The 21929-nt window shown below is 38.2% G+C and overlaps 2 protein-coding genes across 2 annotated transcripts; one reads left to right on the top strand and one right to left on the bottom strand.

The window, feature by feature from the left end:
* Nucleotides 1-76: 76 nt before the first annotated feature.
* enpp5 (ectonucleotide pyrophosphatase/phosphodiesterase 5) lies at nt 77-5081 on the bottom strand. Its single transcript, XM_058379298.1, has 4 exons — nt 5009-5081; nt 2271-3130; nt 1899-2075; nt 77-1783 (listed from the first exon to the last, which is right to left on the bottom strand). Exons 2-4 carry the CDS (start codon nt 3103-3105, stop codon nt 1383-1385), a joined length of 1413 nt encoding a protein of 470 aa, XP_058235281.1. The 5' UTR covers nt 3106-3130; nt 5009-5081; the 3' UTR covers nt 77-1382.
* An 8076-nt stretch (nt 5082-13157) lies between these two features.
* fam167ab (family with sequence similarity 167 member Ab) lies at nt 13158-19153 on the top strand. Its single transcript, XM_058378598.1, has 3 exons — nt 13158-13374; nt 15818-16429; nt 17954-19153. Exons 2-3 carry the CDS (start codon nt 16097-16099, stop codon nt 18215-18217), a joined length of 597 nt encoding a protein of 198 aa, XP_058234581.1. The 5' UTR covers nt 13158-13374; nt 15818-16096; the 3' UTR covers nt 18218-19153.
* The last annotated feature ends 2776 nt before the right edge of the window (nt 19154-21929 follow it).

The following is a 21929-nucleotide window of genomic DNA, read 5'->3' as shown; positions in this document are numbered from 1 at the left end:
AGATGTTGAGACATCATTTGCATCATGTCAGTGCTTTGTATATCAGAACAACTCAACAAAACAGTGACAAAAAAAGTGTGTGCCTCTTGCACCAGTCTTTAATTAAAATCCAGAACAAGTAAGACGACAATTAAATAATAACTTAATACTTTCAGTACTACAATATAATTTCACATAAGAAGGGCAAACATCATAGTTATTACCTTTTTTTTTTCCTCCCTCAGTTTTAGCCACAGCATAAAAGCATAAACATTTTACAAGCAACATATGTACCAACTAAATATCTGCAGCAACTACATCAGACTTTTAAACACGTTCCCTTTTTTTTCTCTTTTCTTTCTTTCCTTTTTTTTTTTTATTTTATTTTATTTTTACACCTGTAAAAGGTAAATCACAGTGGTTCTCCCCGTTTGGGGTCTTGTGTAAAATTCGAGTGTCTAAAATTAGAAAATCAATACCACTAATTTCTATAACAGTGTCACATTAGTAGCTAAAGTATTTTGGCACGTATCTGTTAAAAATATTAAAAGCATGGGAAAATAGTGTGCAAAATGCAACCAATCTAAAAACCATTCGGTTCCCTTGTACCTTCTACAAGTCCTGATTAGCTTTGCGGTAATCTTAGTGCAACACAGAGGCAGGTTAACTACCTACTTTATGTAAAGAACACACACACACACAAAAAAATAAAACATTCTGCCAGCATTACAAATCAAACATTACAAGCATGTAGCCATTGCACTTGAACTAGAGTAAAGAAATCCCAATGAATGAAACACAAAGTATAAAAAGCAATCATCAAAGATGCCAATGCCCTAAAGAGAACTATCACTTGTTAAACATTCAATAAATACAGAATAGATAAAACACTTTCTTTTTTAATTTTTGCTTTTTTTGAAAGGAAAACGTTTCTGGTTGTATTTTAAAATGGTCAATTCTTTAAAACATGTCCTGTTAATTTTTTTTAATATTTATTATTTTTAAAATATACAGGCCACGGGATTTCAGGAATTGAAAATGCTCAGGTTTGCCAGTAGAGGACTTTGTATGATTGGTCAGACTGTAAGCCTGTAGTTTCTCTTGCTGTATTGCTCTACAGTTGCTAAACCTTGGCATGGCACCACTGGCATTGATTTGATTTGGTAGTCCTCTTCTCTTTCACTGACGCACAAATTAATATGACCTTGTCTCGAGATTAATTTGAAATATTTGGAAACTTAACAAATGGTTAAAAAAATGGCTCTGAAGCACCAGAGAGTGGAGCAATGCTACATGCTTCCAAGAGCCTCCCACTAGAGACCTCAGCGTTACTACAAGCTTCACTCTATCTAAATAAAAGTAATGTAATAATGAGAAACACTTTTGTTTTTTCCCCCCTCTCATTAAAGGCGTAATTCATCCTGCAGTAAGGGCTGTGAAATCTCTCTGTTGGTTAGAGGCAAAGGAGGCAGTTGCCTCTGTGTCATCTTCTTCACAAACGTAATGAGGAATCCCAGGACGAGGCAGCTGCCGAGGAGCGTGCCCACAGCCCAGGCATACGAAGGCTCCTTGGGTACGGATGGAGGTACGGGTCTAGGGGTGAACGTCTCCACCAGCAGATCCCTCACACTCATCAAAGAGCCATTGTTGGGCAGTGCTTGAATGCCCAGAAGGCTGCACATGAGAGGGTAGAGGTCCACTGAGCGCATCAAGGCTTTGGTGTAACCAGTGCGGAATGATGGGCCACGGGCAACAAACACAGGGTGCATGCTGGGTAGGTGGTTATCATAGCCATGGTTGCCCACTGTGGATAATGAAAATCGGTGCAAAAATAATCAGTTATGATCCGATAAGCCTAACCTATTAATTAAATGCTTCAGGAAAATGGTTCAAAATAATACTGTTTCCAAAATACTCACACATAAAGGGTCCAGTCTTGTTCTGTACGATTGTCCAGCCCTCTTTGACCTCGATAATAATCGGCATTATTCTTACGTTGTGTTTGTAGTAGAAATGATCAGGAATGTCTTCTTTCTTGTACACGACCATGTTGGGGTTTGCATTCTCCAACAAATTATACACCTCATCAAATTTACCTGAGAAAAAGAATCAGTCAATCAATAAAGAGGCTAATAATGTTATATAATATTTTTGTTTTTAAACTTTTTTAACGTAAGGAATTCAATTCTGTTTGAAACTTTAGGATTTGTGTGTGGACAGAATTAGGATTATGTTTCAGATCAACACCTAAGGATAAAATCCGTGGAGGTCTTGTCATTCGAAAAACGTACCTTCTTTAGGTAGAATGCCCACCACTGGGCTCTTGTCGATCCACGTGTAGAGATCTCGACTCACGTAGGTGTCCAGCTCAATGACTTTGTCATGTGAGAGCTGGGTCATACCGTGGTCACTTGTGACAATGAGATTGATTTTGTCATATAGCCCAGCTCTCTTGAGCTCGTCTCGGAGAAAACCCAGTTTGACATCAATGTCCTCAATGACGACGTCCATAAGTGGGCTCTCGGGCCCCAGGTTGTGGCCGCTCTCGTCAGGCTCTTCCCAGTACAGCACTCCGAAATTAATCTCCTCTGGCCCTGAGAACCAGCTGATCAGCTTTTCTACTCGCATCTCGAAGGGCATGGAGGCATTGTATGGCATGTAACGAGTTGGATAAATCCCACCAATAGACACATCCGATCCAGGCCACATGGCAGCCCCGCTCCTCTGTCCAGCCATCTGATTGGTTACCCACAGCGGGACAGCCTCCTCCCACCATCGAGAGTCGTACACTTCCGGCCCCTCCATGGAGAAGGAGCGATTCATAACTGGGTCATACATTTCATTTGCAACAATGCCATGACTCTCTGCATGCAAGCCTGTCACTAAAGTGTAGTGGTTAGGAAAGGTCTTGGTGATGTACGTGTTCTCCACCCGCTCCACCTGCACTCCCTCATCCATCAGGGCACGGAAGTTGGGTGTGGGAACTCTGTTTACGTAGTCCCAGCGGAAACCATCAAACGACACCAGCAGCAGCTTGTGATGCTCCTCTTGGTGTGAGAGAGGTGAGAGCAGCAAAGCTAGAAGGCAGCTCAGCATGTACATCTTCCTCATTAACATGACGTTCATGCTGCACTCTGATGACAGATGGAGCCTGTAAAAAGAAAATAATTCATGACGTACACCTAATGACTTTACTCTAGGCAAAAACTGATCTACTTTATTTTCCATTTTCAAAATGATACTAAATAGTAGAGCTTGCAAATTCACCATCAACTGATCCTCAATACCGATCCAAACTACCACACAGGAACGGAGCTGAAATTTTTGAGCTTTTAAGGTAATTATAAACAACATGAGAGGACCAGCAGTGGCAGACTTTAGGACAATGTCTGCCCTACGGTGAATGCAACATCAGTTTAGGATTTTTCAGTATCACACACCACATAGGATTTACCAATGGATCAGACTGGAAAGTGTGTTAAAATACAATCAGGTACCGAGTCAGTGTTTCAGGCCCTGAGGGTATTGTACCTGTGCTACTTTTCTCTGAAGGAACTGTCTTCTGCACTCACATAAACATAACATTAATAATCACTTTGATGAGGAAAGAGGAACTGAGAAAGTCCCAGCACAGTACATATGTAACTGCATGGATTTGATTCTGGCATTGCAGAAAATTGCTTATTCAAAAAACATACACTATATTGCCAAAGGTTTTGGGATGTCTGCCTTTACAGGCACATGACATCCCATTCTTAATCTGTAGAGTTAAATATGAAGTCAGCCCACCCTTTCCAGCTATAACAGCTTCAACTCTTCTGGGAAGGCTTTCCACAAGGTTTAGGAGTGTGTTAATGGGAATTTTTTGACCATTCCTCTAGATGCGCATTTGTGAGGTCAGACACTGATGTTGGATGAGAAGGTCTGGCCGCAGTCTCCGCTCTAATTCATCCCAAAGGTGTTCTATCAGGTTGAGGTCAGGACTCTGTGAAGTTCCTTCACACCAAACTCACTCATCCATGTCTTTATGGACCTTGCTTTGTACACTGGTATGCAGTCATGTTGGAACAGGAAGGGGTCATCCCCAAACTGTTCCCACAAAGTTGGGAGCATGAAATTGTCCAAAATGTCTTGGTATGAAGCTGAAGCATTAAGAGTTCCTTTCACTGGAACTAAGTGGCTGAGCCCAACCCCTGAATTCCATGATTTGGAAGGGTGTCCCAAAACCTTTGGCAATATAGTGTATCTAACCGTATGGTTTTGGTTCTAGCATTGGATTCGTCTGCAGAAAATGACTTGTACCAAATACAGATCCAAATTACTACAATGACCCAAACAACCAATAAAAAAAAAAAGTAAGAATTAACCAGCAGGGAGATATTTCACTTGTTTCATGTATGAAGAATAGTTAAGAGGCTGACTGGTGCCACCATGCATGAATGTCATTTCTCAGGGTTTTCTTGATGCGCTGTTAACAGGTAGTCTCGGGGAAAAAAAATAGGTAATGAACACATCTGTACACGAACACGCCTGTAATGAACACATCTGTACATGAAGACAGATGTAAATGAATACAGCACAGTTGTGAAGCCGATTAAAATGGCTTCAGTACAAACCCGATGACATCATTCAATGCAGCTCAGCTCCAGCAGATTCGCCTTGCTGGTGCTATTATTATTATTATTGTTGTTGTTGTTATTATTATTATATCTTCTAGTGACGCGTTCGCATGTAAACACTATAAAAAAAGAAATAGTCGTGAAAGGTCATGTCTTTAGATGAATATTTACCCAAACCCTTACACACTGGCTTTATTGTAAGCGAGGCTTTTACAGGCTACTCTCTGCCTGCGACGCACCGCAGTATAATAATAAGCACCCGAGCGCTGGAGAGACATGACACACATTTCATTTAAAGACCAAATCGCCTCTTAATTCAACTGTCATGCTTCCTGTCCTGAATAAAATAAGGGTTTTTTTTGCACTGGAATGAATTACAAAGTGCGATCACCACACAGCAAGCACCTTACCTCGCAATAGTAGCTCACAGTCTGGCTATGGAGGGGGGAAAAAACATAACGGTGTCGTGAACCGGAAGTCCCACCCACTGAAAGTAATTAACATAATTAACGTTAAAAACAAACAGTGATAAATGTTAAATATCTAGGTCCAAGACCATTTCATAGTTCTGAACAGACCCCCCAAAAAATATTGATAAAATTGGATATTTTCCAAATGAAATATTAATCCCGTTATCCTGCTACAAATTAACAAATTATAAAAAATTATTCTGAAAGCATGGGCTTTTATTTCTATCTATCTATCTATCTATCTATCTATCTATCTATCTATCTATCTATCTATCTATCTATCTATCTGTCTGTCTGTCTGTCTATCTATCTATTTATTTGTTTTTCTATCTATCTATCTATCTATCTATCTATCTATCTATCTATCTATCTATCTATCTATCTATCTATCTATCTATCTATCTATCTGTCTGTCTGTCTATCTATCTATCTATCTATCTATCTATCTATCTATCTATCTATCTATCTATTTGTTATTCTATCTATCTATCTATCTATCTATCTATCTATCTATCTATCTATCTATCTATCTATCTATCTATCTATCTATCTATTTGTTATTCTATCTATCTATCTATCTATCTATCTATCTATCTATCTATCTATCTATCTATCTGTCTATCTATCTATCTATCTATCTATCTATCTATCTATCTATCTATCTATCTATCTATCTATCTATCTATCTATCTATCTATCTATCTATTTGTTATTCTATCTATCTATCTATCTATCTATCTATCTATCTATCTATCTATCTATCTATCTATCTGTCTGTCTGTCTGTCTGTCTGTCTGTCTGTCTGTCTGTTCTTTTTTTCTAGCACATACACCAGTCAGTACACTGAGGGTTTCATGTGTTGAGGTGTTTTAATAAAGGGAAGAAAGTTCAGATATTGTGAATGGAAACGAAGGGTTGTCAGAATAATTGCTTTTTCACTACATGCTTCAGTCCTCTTGGCGACGTCTTATTTTTGATTAAGGAAATCCAAATTATTCTGCTTATGTGATGTTATTACACTAGTCTGTGTAATTTTTGATTGTGTTCATATAAAAATTATGTTATTTCTTTGGAACAGATTTAATTGAATCACCATTTTAATCATGTCAATCCAAACCACTTAATTTCCCTAAACATTCTTGACAACACTTCTGTTCTCAGGAACTGCACTGTAGACATTCTTTCGAAGCCGCATTAAAGCAATAATTGTTCCACTGTATTAAAGGTCAAAGCTTGTCTAAGGTGAACATTCCACTGAAGCGGAAGTTTTAGTGAACAACAGGCTATGCTGTCTTACAATAATAACGTGGTTTCAACTAAGTTGGTGCTGCATATAAGCAGTCCTTTGAATTATTTCAGAAATGCATTGACTATAGTTTCTTGCTGATAGCATTTCCAGAGCAGACAAGGGCAGGAACCAGATGTTTCTTTTAATTAAGCCTTAATGTTAGTCTTGACCATCCTACGATATAGCAGAGCAAAATATTTGATGATAGAATAAAAATCGAATCTAATTTTTACCAAATTCACACTGCATGTTAGGGAACTCAAAGAGCAGTGGTAGCTCAAAGGGCAGTGGTAGCTCAAGTGGTTAAGGCTCTGGGTCGTTGACCAGAAGATGTTCAAGCCCTAGTGCTGCCATCGTTGGGCACTTGAGCAAGGCTCCCAACCCACCCTGCCCACTAGGGGGGCTACATCATGGCTGACCCTGCACTCTGACCCCAACCCTCTAAGGATAGGATATGCAAAGAAAGAATTTCACTGTACAGTAAAGTATATGCGACAAATAAAGGCAAAGTAACATGGGAGGGTGAATAGTTTCATCCTAACATGCAAATATCCTATGATATAGGTATATATATACACTACTCACAAAAAGTCAAGGATATTTGGCTTTTGGGTGAAATTTATGGAAAATGTAAAAAGTTCATGCTACAGTGATATTATATCATGAAAGTAAGACATTTAAGTAGAAGCAATGGTGATTTCCTCATCTCAAACAATTTATTGAAACAAAAGCCAACAGTGGTGGGTATACCACAACAAAAAATGTCAATGTCTCAATAATTAGTTATGTGCCCTTGACCATCAATTACAGCTTGATAACGACATCTCATGCTGTTCACGAGTCGACTTATTGTCTGCTGAGGCATGGCATTCCACTCTTCTTGAAGGGCAGCCCTAAGGTCATTGAGGTTCTGGGTTGCAGGGTTACGAGCCTCTACATGGCGACTCAGCTGATCCCATAGGTTTTCTATGGGCTTCAGGTCTGGAGAAAGTGCAGGCCACTCTATTTGAGGTACCCCAGCCTCCAGCAGCCATTCCCTAATGATGCGACCTCGATGAGCTGGAGCATTGTCATCCATGAAGATAAAATTAGGCCTTTGTTGTTCATGCAGGGGCACAATGACTGGATTAATGATGTTATTCAGGTAGTATTGTCTTGTCACTGTACCATTCACAAGATGTAGGGCAGTTCTGTATTGAGTAAACACACCTGCCCAGACTGTAACACCACCACCACCAAAGGCTCATCTGGTGACAACAGTGGCTGATGCATAGCACTCTCCTTGACGTCTCCAACGTCGTTGGCGGCCATCATTTCTGCTCAACGTGAATCGACTTACATCAGAGAACAGCACTGAGGCCCACTGGTCCCTCGTCCAGTGTAAATGCTCCCTGCCCCAACGCCTGTGTCTGGTGGTGTGGTCAGGTACCATTGCAGGTCGTCTAGCAAGCAGACCACGCTGATGTAAACGGTTTCAAATGGTCACCTCTCGCCTCCCTTAAATGTGCCTGGAGTTGAGTGGCATTCATCATCCAGTTCCGCAGGGCACTGTCAACAATGAAGCGGTCATCAACGTGGGATGTGGCCAAAGGACATCCACTTCTATGCCTTTCTGTGACTCTTCCAGTCTCTCTGTATCTCTGTCGCAACCTGCTGATGACACTCTGTGACACTCTAAGCTCAGTGGCCACTTCCCTCTGAGAACATCCTGTTTGAAGCCTCGCAATGGTGAGGTACTGTTGATCAATTGTTAGGTGTGGTCTTGGTCTCATGATGTCAAAATGTGGACAGCATGATGAAGAGGACTGTTTAAATTTATTGGTCGATTCATGGATCAAACACCAGTTGTGAATTTTGCTGTTAAGCACCTTGTTAGAGAACAGCAAGTTATGCAAGAAGTACTGAAACACTGAACAGTTGGACATGTGCATTCAAAAGTGTAGAGAAGGTCAAATTAAGTTCACCTGTAAAGGTTATAGTGCATTTTAGGTGCATCCTGAAATTTCACCTGAAAGCCAAATATCCTTAACTTTTTGTGAGTAGTGTATATACATATACATATAGGGATATAGCAGAGCAAAATATTTGATTATATTGTATTAAAGTATATTACATGATACTAGCTAAGATCTCAGCTGTGGAGCATGAAAGGAAGACATTAATTAAACCTCAATGTTAGTCTTGACCCTAACACACAACACCTTGATTTGGTGAGGATCAGATGATGTAAATTTTTTGGCCAAAAGACACTAAAAGGCTAAACCTGTGGGTTTAAGTGTTTTTGGTCAAAAAATTCACCCAAATCTGATTGTCACCTAATTCACACAGTGCGTTAGGGAACTGAAGAGTAACATGGAGGGGTAATTAGTTTCATCCTAACATGCAAAGATCCTGCAATATAGCAGAGCAAAATATTTGATGATAGTGAGTAAGCATCCACTGTCTAATGTCCTTTACACATGCTTCAATCTTATGTTTATGAATAATTGCACCAAGGGGTAGCATATATAAGGAAAAAATCAGTGGGCCTAAAACAGAACCTTGTGGAACACCAAACATAACCTTGGTATGCTTAGATGCCAGGAGATGGCAGTTCCTTTAACAGCAAAAATGGTTTCTAGAAAAAAACGTTTTCTGATAGTGTATTAAAGTTTAATACATAATACTAGTTGAGATCTCAGTGTGAAAGGAGAAAGATTAATTTAACATAATTAAACTTAAATCCACAGGTTCAGCCTTTTAGTGTTTTTTGGCCCAAAAATTGTTTATTTTATTGCTATGCATATTACAAAAGTATCAAAATGTCATAGAAAAATAAATTAAAAACAAATTGTCTCTGGGTATTTCATTCAGCATCAATTATATAGGTATATCTTAAATATATCTTAATAATAGCAGAAATGGAAAGAGCAGGAAAAAATACATGAGACTACCAAATTCCATTTTTATATCTCAAAATAAGATTTTTATTTTGATTGATTTAAGATTTTTTTATCTAAAATAAGATTTTCTTCAAAGAAAATCTATACAATATCGCAGAAAACAGAAATTTTTATATCAGAAAATGTTCCAAAATTTTGCTGATTATATCTCAAGTTCTAATACAGATACTTTCAAAATGTAAACTGTTCTGTAAAGCATTTTCAAGCTTTTATTCTTTCTACTTTGACAAAATCACTGCGGTTGCTATTTTAAGGTGTCCTAAAGGTGTCCCCAGGTCTATTTTGTTGTCCTTAAAGTGTCCCTAAGTCTATTTTGGTGTCCTAAATGTGTCCACAAGTCTATTTTGTTGTCCTTAACGTGTTCTTAAATTGTCCCCAGGTTTATTTTGGTGTCTTTAATGTGAGCATTATCCAGTGTCCTCAGGGTGTCCGCAGTCCACTCCTCTCCACTTCACATGTCTAACAGGTGACGCACCCACTGAGAAACCTGAAAGATTGTTGCTTATAGGAGATGTATGTGAAATTAGCTATGTCTTTAGCGGCTCCAGAAGCCCTGGTTAGGTGTATTCTGGGAGCCAGAGCTCTGGACATACCAGGTAATCTTAGGGTCCTAGGGAAGGATAGAATCTCAAAGTTAGTTTTCCATGTAGAAGCTAATGATATGTGCCTTCATCACTCTGAGGTTACTTAGAGTAATATTGTAGAGGTGTGTAAATTAGCAAAGGCAATGTCCGGTGCTGTAGTATGCTCTGGCCCCATCCCAATGCAGCGTGGTGATGTAGCTTACAGCAGGTTATGGTCGCTGAACTGCTGGATGTCCACGTGGTGCTCTGAAAACAATGTGGGCTTCATAGAAAACTGGAGCTCTTTTAAGGGCAAGGCTAGCCTGTTAGGATGGGACGGTGTCCATCCCACTTGTGAAGGTGCTACTCATTTCTTGCAGCACAGCACATAGCCTTAGAGCGGGTTGGTGACAATCCAAAGCTAGGGCCAGGGAGCAGAAAATGTGAATTTGAAGATTTCATTTCAAACCTAGTTGTTTCTTTAGACAAAGTATTAATTGTGGGAGACTTTAATATTCCTTTTGAACGTAATAGGAACCACTCATAATGGAGGTCACACTCTGGGTCTTATTCTGAAATTTGGATTTACCAACAGTCTCCCAGAATAATCATCCATGACTAGATCGCCTTCTGACCCCAAAGAACTTGATCAGGCGATTGATTACTTGGAGTCAGTGTTTTGCTACACCCTTTATACTTACTCCTTGAAGTTTTCTAATTACAGAGTAACTCTGGATGGATCTTTCTGTTTCATCATGTTCAGCAGTAAAAGATCTTGGTGTGATTATTGGCTCTGGTTTTTCATTTGAAGCTCATGTAGATAATATCGCTAGGGTAGCCTTCTTTCATCTCAGAAATATTGCCAAGATAAGAAATATGATGCCATTTCATGATGCAGATGAACTAGTTCCTATTAGTTCCTCAAGAGCTCTTGGTTGCTCTTGCTGTAGAAAGGACATTATTCACATTTACATTATTTAGTGTCCAGTGTCATCCAGATGAGGATGAGGTTCCCTTCTGAGCCTGGTTTGTCTCAAGGTTTCTTCCTCATATCATCTCAGGGAGGTTTTTCCTTGCCACCGTCGCCTCAGGCTTGCTCATCAGGGAAAAAAAGTAAAATAAATAAATAAATCTAGCAGTGCTAGAAGAGCTAAAGGAAGTGTGGTGCAGTGGAATCTTATTAAGATGCTTCATAAAAACACCATTAATGCACATAAAAACCTTCAGTCTATCATTTTTGTGCCAAAGCTATGGGGTTTCATGCACCCATTCATGCATCCATGAAATCCCTTTATGTTTCCTCTCTCCTTTTCTTAAGACTGTCCAAGTTAAGCAAATCTTTAAAATGATTAAATTATAAACATATGTGCATGATTTATTCTATCTTTATGCTTATTTTGTTGCAGTAGTAGATCTTATATGTTTATAAATATATGGCAGAGCCTCAGGATATTTCTGATTAATGTCCTGTATGGTGTTGACCACAAAATAAAACCTTTACAGCTTTAAACTTTATCAATTCAAACAGCAGAATGAACAAAGACATGTACAGCTAGAGTTTGTACAAAATATTGGCCTGGAGAATTCTGCATGGAGAACAGAAGCCTGTGGAATTTTTGTACACTGTTGGAATGTGGAGGCTGGAGACAAGTGTTTGTTTGTAATGGCTAATGAACTGGACCTCTTTGGATCACTATCATAGTAGGTCAGTAGGAGATTGAAGGTCAAAACACACAGAAGATTGCAAAGAAGTCAAGGACACGCTTGCTGGGATGATCAGCCCTGTGGAAAATGACACCTTTCCAAAGCTGGTAATCACTCCTGATATGAAAGCAAGAGTTAAATGAGCATGAAAATAAATGAGGCCACTAGTAAGCAGAACTTGTGTGAAAGTGTGGATGTCATTTTGTTAAAACCAGGAAAGCATAATTAACTAAAAGGGAAACTGGTGACATTCAAAAGCAAATTTTTCATTGCATTGTCTGCACTGACCAGTAAACTATCATATTTACAGTGGGAGCTTTAGCCAAACCAAGTAAAAGAATCTATCTTTCTTCAGAGTATCTTATTTTACAATCACTGCACAATTTTACTACAAACCAAAGCAATCTGGAGAATATATGATAAGATTGTAGGCAAACAATACTTTATGGAATAACTGGAGCTTGTTCATGCATCTAAATAACATTGAACATCCACATTACATCCCAAGGTTTTATAATAGTGCAACCTAGAAAGGTTCACAATGCCACTGCATTATATATATATATATTTTATCTTAGCAATATATCTTAGATTAAAAAGGGGGTTTTCCTATAATATTATATACATGAGCATCAAATGCGAGACTAAAGAGTCTTTTACTGCTGCACTTGATCTATCTGAACGTCTCAACATAGTTACTACTAATTAGAATCATTACTACAATTTAAGATACTAAAATTAGAGACATTACTACGAGCTGCCTGTGCTCCTAGCAGAAGTAATACTGTATTGTCAGAATTCGAGTCAAAGGTCGAGATGTTTTCAAATAATTGAAACACAGGTTTATTAAAGTGTAGCTAAACAGCTGCAGCAGAATTCACCAGGATGCTGCATATTATTAATAGCTGCACTACATGCTTTTGACCACAAGATGTCAGTAATTCTCACTGTTTCTCAGCTTATACATTTTATATTGTATACACGAATTTTAATTGTTAGTTAGTTAGTTAGTTAGTTAGTTAGTTAGTTAGTTGGTTAGTATATAAAATTAGCAAGGTTTTGTAGACCTTGTGAAGACGGCTTGGGCTCAAAGACAATGTTTTATTAGCAAGAAAATAGTGATAAAGCAGGCAATAGTGATATAGCAAGTGATAAAAATCTTTGTAAATCAATCATTGTGAAGGATTTTGAAACTCACAGCTTAAATTAATTTTTGTACATTTACATTCCTGTCATTTAGCAGATTCCCTTATCCAGAGCGACTTACATGTTAATCTCATTTGTATACAGCTGAGTGTTAAGGGCCCTGCTCAGGGGCCCAGCAGTGGCAGCTTGGTAGATGTGGGATTGGACCTCACAACCTTCCGATCGGTAACCCAACACTAAGAAATCACATCTCATGTAGAAAGAAAGAAAGAAAGAAAGGAAGAAATTTACATTACAAATACGCCATTGTTATTTCTTTACACCATTGTTATGCAGCACTAGGTATAATAGGCTATAAGAGCTGCACTAGTAGGTCCCCTACAGAGGGAGCAGTTGGGTGTAGGTCACTGTGCTCACTGTCTTTACAGAACCGTGTCATGGGGGAAATGTGAAGTTAGACCCACAGCCTGGTGACTGCTGTGCAAACTATGAGGATGTGATCAGATACTTTGCTGTCTCCTTGGTAACCAGAGGCTGACGCAACCAACCCCCCCCCTCCTTTGTTGCTCATTCAAAAACACGAGGAGAATCAGAGAAGCGCGAGCGAGCGCACAACTCTCCTCTTTCTTCACGCGCGTCTCCTTTACCTCACTCATATAACCGGTAAGTGTCTTTAACAGCATTATCAACACTCATTACTACATATAAGGGGCAAGTGGTGTCGGTATTTTATTCATTTATCTCATTTTAAAATCAATTTTAAATAGATCGATTTCTGTCATTTTCACGCGGATAATGCGTTCCTCGCGCTCTGCAGTGGTATATGTCGGTTCCAGATGTTTCCCTGTGCATTTTGCTGGATTTAGAGATAAAGTTATGATACTGAATCCACACTTCATGCACTTTTTGGGAGTAATAGAAAGTCTCCAAAAGTTTGCTCTAAAGATTAGTCTTAATAGTAAGATTTCTTAAAGCACTGAAACAATAAAAACAGTGCTACTCAGAATAAAAGGAGATTTTTTTCACAGTGCATTTCATAAGTCGGGTTTATTTCGAAACCTCTCTAATAATCTAGAGTTTTGTTATCAGATATTTAAGTTCCACGAAAAGCCTTTAACTGTTTAAGCCAAAGGTCCAGTACTAGACACAACTTTTCTAAGGATTGAGGCATCTACAATGAGCCTTTAACACCAAATAGAGCATTCATAGGACAGATGTTTGTGGACATTATGTGTATGTGGCTATATATGGTGTAGATCGACCTTTTTTATTTGAATAAGGCATACAACTATAATAATAATCACTGAGTATTTACAAGGCAGATTCAGCTGTTCTTGGACTTTTATTTTATTAGAACTTTTATTCATTCATTCATGGTGTATCCAAATCATATCCCAGATACAATTGGCAAGAGTTGGGAATACACAGAGAATGGGACACTTGTCCGTTGCACACATACATTCACACACTTCAGGTAAATGATCATAACTAGTTCTGGTATGTGCATATTTTTAGAGGTTGGAGGACACTGGAGAATCCAGAGGAAACAAAGAAAGAAGTTCACACAGTTCAACAGGGACAGTAAACCCAGCACAACATGGGGAAAAGGGGAATTACACTATACTGCCAAAGGTTTTGGGATGTCTGCCTTTACATGCACATGAATGTAATATGGAGTTGGTCTGCCATTTGCAGCTATAACAGCTTCAAATCTTCTGGGAAGGCTTTCCACAAGGTTCAGGAGTGTGTTTATGGGAATTTTTAGACCATTCCTGTAGAAGTCTCCGCTCTAATTCATCCCAAAGGTGTTCTATCAGGTTGAGGTCAGGACTCTGTGAAGGCCAGTCAAGTTCCTTCACAACAAACTCGCTCATCCATGTCTTTAAGGACCTTGCTTTGTGCACTGGTGTGCAGTCATGTTGGAACAGGAAGGGATCATCCCCAAACTGTTCCTACAAAGTTAGGAGCATAGAATTGTCCAAAATGTCTTGGTATGAAGCTGAAGCATTAAGGGTTCCTTTCGCTGGAACTAAGGGGCCGAGTCCAACCCCTGAAAAACAACACCTGAATTCAATGATTTGGAGGGGTGTCCCAAAACTTTTGGCAATATAGTGTATGTGTCAGCAGTACTTCTTGCTGTACCAAAAAGTCTTTTTGTGGGAGAAATAGTGGGAACTGAAGACATTTTAAATGTACAAACCACTGAATTGAATCTAAATTTCTACGGTAAATGTTTAACCTTGTTTGTCCTTAATGCTAGGTTAGACCAAAGTTTAATTATTGGCTCAAGCAGAAGCAAAATTCATGAAATCATTATTTCTTGCATAGGTCACATATTAAATGTTAATCTTTGAATCTTTAAGAAAATTGGGTCTTATTCATTCTAACATGAACAGGAAGTTTGAGTCATAGCTGAAATATTGATATATGCAGAGACTTTGACCTAAACTCATGTCTTGGAAAAATACTATATCAGGCAAGTCGGATGGATATTATGTATTATAATTCCTGACTTCTTCAATATATAAATACATACCAAGTACGTGCCACATAGAGCACATGCAACAAAATATCAAATGGTCATGAGTTGGCATTAAGCAGTTGGTGTAACTACACATAACAAAATTACAATCAGTCAAGGAAACATTAAGTTAGTTACGTTAGTAAGACATTATATCTGAAACTGGCTTGAAACCAATCATACAAAAGTAAACCTGTTTCTTTAGTGTGCTAATGTTATGAGAACACGTTGGATATATGGAGGATGTGACCTCTTCTGTCATCCCTCTCTACTCCAAGCTTTATGATCATACAATCTTTCACTTCTCTGTCACTTTTAAACGTCTTATAGACGTCGTTTCATGTAACAGTGAGTAAGTGCTGACTCACAGGCTGCTTTGAGCTATAATGGCAACTGCTAGCTTGGGAAGATCCAGAGTGTGACATGAGATGTACAAAGGAAACACTCAGTGTGAAGTTGGTATTGCTGGTTTATGTTGATATGTCATTTTATAGTACCAGATATTTGTGATCTCATAATATCAATCCAGGTACACGGAGACGTAGAAACATATTTGTGAATCTAATGTGCATCTTTTCTTTCCAGGATTTCCTAAAGCCTCTTTTTTCCCCTGAGGCCAGAAAGAAAAATAACTATATGTTGGCTCAAGCAGAATCAGAAGATGTGGATATTCTCTATTTGGAAATATAAGAGGATGAATTACATTAATCTCTCCATTCCCTTTTGCCCGCAAACTCATTTGCACTTCCAAAGGTCCAGATCAGCTTTAGTAGTCAGCTAAAGCGAAAACATAGCGATCATTAGCATTTCATTTCATCTCCAGTTTATTTTTAACTGCTCCTGGGTTTGGGTAATAGACAAGCCATGGACACACTGCAACAGATTAATGTAAAAAGCGTCAGTAGCCTGGGTTGTGATCGTTTGGAGGTTGCAACAGATGACCACTTGAGAAATTTAAAGGAGTTGGCTGAGAGACTAAGACTACAGACCAGAAGACCCTCCTATCATGAGTGGAAGGCTCAAGTAGAAGCTTCGAAGTCCACCGTGTTAAGTCAAAGTGAAGAACAGGAGCAGACAGATGGACCTGAAAGAAATGATCACGTGTTGCACCTAAATGAAGAGTGCAGCCTGACTTCAAGAAAACTGAAAGGGTTTGGGAATATTGATGAAGCTCTCAGCTGGCTGAGGAAAGAACTGGTGAGAGAAACTTGACTGTGGTTGAGGTTCATTGTGGGAGATTACAGGTTAAATCTTAATAATATAATATAATATAATATAATATAATATAATATAATATAATATAATATAATATAATATAATATAATATAATATAATATAATATAATATAATATAATATAATATAAGAATAAAAGTTCATTATTTATTATCTAGGAAAGATCATTATAATAATATATATAATTCTAATATTATCATTATTAGATCATTACTATTACATTGTGGATGTGCATTTACTTGGCACTCTCAAATAGAAATAAAATATCTCCCATTATCTAGTTTTAGGAAGGGAATCATGTAATGAAGTATTGTATACATTTACATAATGAACACATGTTTAATATTTATTAAACAAGAGAGTTAATTAGCAAAAATGAACAAACATCCTAAGACCAATCTTGCTACAGATTTTTAAGATCATGTTGCATAATGTTACCATATTAAATCATTGACCCTTTCATTTAGTTTAGTCATTAGCATGCGAATCAATCTGTCACATATACTTGATGCCCAGTCTCCAGTGTCGCATCATCACAGTGGTATTCTCAGTATTATCAAAGGAAGAGGAGCAGAGTAGTGGGAGTGAATTTCTTCCATTTCGTGATTGATCAGTAGAGGCCTACTGTTTTACACCTCATAAGCCACTAGTGTATATTATTTACTTAACATTTATAAATCTGTTGCTATATACACTTTGTATATTGTCATTAGTATTTAAATAGTTGCGTTGTCAGTTATCATGATTGCTAATATTCCTCAGATTAAGAAGAAAAGCTGACTTTCTCATGTTTCGTAGACTTTCTCAGGTTTTCAGGAAATAACTGAGGGAATTTATTATCAGTATCTAAAATCCATGTGATTTAAGGCATTGATTTCTTCTGTTCTACTTTGTCACATGATTAAAACAATTGAAGCTAATTCCACCTTTAATGAGATGATTTTCGCTTAAATAATAAATCGCTTTTCTACAACCTCCACTGTTCAACCATGTGTGCAATACATGTTGGCTACGTATAGGCTATTACAGTCTAGTGCATGCATGCAGTATTTTAAATATATATATAGCAATAAACATTATATATAAACATAAATCTGCGAACATTTATGCAGAGAAAATCAGGCATTATAAATTATGTTCCATCAGGGTTTTTGTGGTTCTCACTGAGCTACCACACAAGATCAGGTTCACTGTTCTTCAGAAGGAAAAGTATATATCTTATTATATCTATATATCTATAATATCGGAAACTGTAAATGTGCAACTTTCTTCACCTAAATACCATTTAAAATGACTATATTTAAAGCTGAGGTCTGTACATGTTGCAGGATGACATTTGCAGAAAAAAATCAATTAATATTCTGTTTAAATCAGGGTGCATTTATTATGACCTGAAATTGTGATGTTGGTCCTCTAAGCAGCAGTATGTCTCTATGGATTTGCATCCTATCATATTATACTTATAATACTTCCCTACTCGTACACAGGAGGAGATGCGTGTGCAGGACCAGCAGCTTGCTCGCCAGCTCATGCGCCTACGAGGAGATATCAACAAACTGAAGATTGAGCAGACGTGCCACCTGCACCGACGGATGCTCAACGATGCCACGTTTGGCCTGGAGGAGCACGACGAGCTCTCTGATCTTCTGTGTGATAGTCCTGTTACACCTGGCTTCGGTCTGTCAGCGCCTCTCCGCCTGATCGGTGTCACCAAAATGAACATAAACACAAGACGCTTCTCGCTCTGCTAGCCTGAAAATAAACTTATGAGTAAATAGACTCACGTGTACCATGTCTTTGATGCAAAAACAAAGATCTTACATAAAAATGTATTATAGTGGAAAAAGTGTTAGCTGTAATGATGAGCGCACAAATTCATTTGCTTGCACTGCTTTCATTGCCTTCTGCATTGTACGCAGTACGCTGTAAAATTTTAATTACACGTCAAGCCTTATAAGCTAAATCATAAATAAAAAAAAAACACATGAACAGTTAACACACAGAATATGGAGAAATTATGCTTTTAAAAAAATCGAAATAATTTTCTACTGAACAATTTTCTAAAGACATAATTCTAGCAAGGTACAGGACAAATAATCTTAAATATTACAAATAGAAGAATAAACACAATAGGTCAGCTTGACTTAACCTGCATAAAGCTTATTGATTAGTTTTTACTTCAGTAGAAAGATTTTCACGTATGACAAACTTTCTCAAATCAGGACCTCAGTAATTTATCCTTGGGAAATTTCAGGAGAATCTGATAATAGAAATGTTATTTTAACATCTAATTTAATATCATGAACATTTTTTTATCTGCTCTGTATCTTCTTCTTCTTCTTTCGGCTTTTCCCTTCAGGGGTGTCCACAGCGAATCATCTCTCTCCACCTATCCCTATCTTCTGCATCCTCAACACTTGCACCCACTAGCTTCATATCCTCATTTATTATATCCATATACCTCCTCTTTGGCCTTCCTCATTGCCTCCTGCCTGACAGCTCCATGTCCAACCTTCTCCTACCAATATACTCACTCTCCCTCCTCTGAACATGTCCAAACCATCTTAATCTGGCCTCCCTAACTTTGTCCCCCAAACATCCACCATAAGCTGTCCCTCTGATGTACTCGTTCCTTTTATCTGCTTTGTATATAATAAAGAATTGACATTAAAAGCTTATAAAACACAGTGTATTGTTTTGACAACACTTTTCAATGTTTTGTCTAATACTATTACTTTATTATTTATGTCCTAAATTTCTGGATACAGAGAACTCACAGATATCTTGGCACATATCCAGATAAGGAATTAAACATGATGGGGAATGTTGTTATAGGAAAATAATCATATTTTTACCTTTAAAAGTTTCATCTAATGTTGTGGAACATCCTTGAGGTTCATGTTAACAGCTGTAAAGAGTCAGTCACTCAGTATGGTCTTATTTTTTCTTTATCTTAAACTTAATAAGGAGGCTCATTGTGTTACTGTGAGACCATAAAGCACATAGTCCCCTGTACTGCCTTAAAGACTCTCCTGTGGGACAAAACTTATTGACCAATACAAAACACTGCAGACACTTTCCATATATGTACACCGATCAGCCATAACATTATGAGCACTGAAGTGAATAGCGCTGATTATCTCCTCATCATGGCACCTGTAAGTGGGTGGGATATATTAGGCAGCAAGTGAACATTTTCAATGAAGGGCCAAATTGTGATGGCTAGACGACTGGATCAGAGCATCTCCAAAACTGCAGCTCTTGTGGGGTGTTCCCGGTCTGCAGTGGTCAGTATCTATCAAAAGTGGTCCAAGGAAGGAACAGTGGTGAACCGGCAACAGGGTCATGGGTGGCCGAGGCTCATTGATGCACGTGGGGAGCGAAGGCTGGCCCATGTGATCCGATCCAACATACGAGCTACTGTTGCTCAGATTACTGAAGAAGTTAATGCTGGTTCTGATAGAAAGGTGTCAGAATACATAGGGCATGATGGGTCAGAGCTATTTTGGCAGCAAAAGGTGGAGCAACACAATATTGGGCAGGTGGTCATAATGTTATGCCTGGTTGATGTATATCTACTGTATTGTGAAGAGTCATTTATTTATCATATAAATTCAATTCAATTTTTTTTTGTATAGCGCATCTAACAATGGATATTGTCACAAAGCAGGAATTTAAAAATCCAGAAGAAAAATGATAAAGTTGAAAATCTAAATTTATATTTATCCCTAATAAGCCAAAAAGGAGGAAAAGGAGGTGAGGAAAAACTCTCTGAGTGATATGAGTAAGAAAACTTGAGAGGAAGCAGACCCAGAAGAGAACCCATCATCATCTGGGTGACACCAGAGAGTGTGAATATAAACCATTTCCTTTCTATAACTGTACCAGCTTAAAGATTTTCAATTTGTGCCCTTTGATTCTGTATGGACTGCAGACCTTCTTAAATAACAGCATTTTGTAAAAACGATGATCAGTCACACTGACATTTCTATCCACACAGTGCAGATAGAAGTGCTATGCTAATGAAGTGCAGTTTGAGTGAAAATCGTGGTAATAAAATGGAATTTGATGTCACTTTTAAATAAAGAATCTGCACAATAGGATAAATATCACCCTCTTACACCAGCCCACTGCAGTTCATCAGCAGCATGGCAGACGCCAAAAAGGGGAAAATTCCATGTAACTTAGCCACGTCTTTTTTAAAATCTTACCCCAGGATAAGATAACGTGGGAAACAAAAGTAGGACAGGAGGCTTTGCAGTCCAAAGATGGTAGGCTACTGTTTCACAGCTGCTCACAATGACTGGCTTCAATCAATGGAAAACACACAAAAAAGGAGTAATGGAGGGAAACTCCATTCTCCCAAGAGAAAGTATAAAGTGACTAAGGATACTTTTAATGGCAGGACTAGCCACACAGTTTTAACAATGGCACCATGACTGAGCAGAGTATACACACAGTAACACTGTTAACTGTTTATGTACAGATTGTGTGACTTCCTGTTTGTCACTTAGGTTGTAGCTCAGTGACCTGTAGTTGAGGCCTTATTGTATCTGCTCTTTCAGCTCAGCACAGAAGCCTGTTTTCACGCACAGACATCCTCTGGAATGTAAGACAGACATCATGCAATTTTATGAGAGCGTGCCAAAATTACATAAGTGAATAGACTATAGTGCTTCTCTCCTTTCAATGGAACCTAATCTATTGTTTCACAAATAAATGGTAAAGGAAGTCGGCGGTTTTCTGCCTGCAGCAGACACCAAGCCGTCCTGGCCAGGAGAGATTGGGTAACACAGTGCTTAATTTACAGCACGGTTGCCAAAGTCAGCACCTGTTCCTATAGCGGCTTTACTTGAGTCATACAGAAAGAAGTGCTTACAAATATATTTTCTGTCCAAGACCTGTCCAGGATGAAAGATTCTGCCTCTTTGGGACAGCACAGACTGATCCTACGCTACTTTTAGCATCGCTGCAGGTAACCCAGGCTGAGGACACACCAGGCTAGGGAAAGCACAGCTCCTCTATTATCCTCCCTGGGATCATTTAATCCTCTTTATCTAGCCGAGAAAGTTGCATGCTCAGACCATTAGCAAAGGCTTATGCCTATTTAAAGAGATCTCTTTAACTGTCTGTTCCCATGCATGGGTGGATGTCCAAAATGCACAAAGGGAAACTTTTTTCCCCCTTATATAACAACTAATTTCATTTTATTTGATTTATATGACAAATTATATATTAAATATATATTTTAAACCAACAAAATGAGGAGTCTCAATCTCAGTAATCATTAAATTTTTAAATAATAAAATTTCTTTATAAATTATAAATGCAGTAAATCACTGCCACACCCGATAGCCAAATGATCTGTTGCCAAACCTCAGAAAATGCTACATAGTGCATATTTCTGCTAGAATGAGAGCCTTTGAGGACATAAGGTCTTAAAGACAGCTGTTTACTAAAGAT

Source organism: Hemibagrus wyckioides, linkage group LG25, assembly GCF_019097595.1.
Source record: "Hemibagrus wyckioides isolate EC202008001 linkage group LG25, SWU_Hwy_1.0, whole genome shotgun sequence".
NCBI classification, from domain to species: Eukaryota; Metazoa; Chordata; class Actinopteri; order Siluriformes; family Bagridae; genus Hemibagrus; species Hemibagrus wyckioides.
The sequence above is the reverse complement of the archived record's forward strand: the minus strand, read 5'-3'. Positions and strand labels throughout refer to the sequence as shown.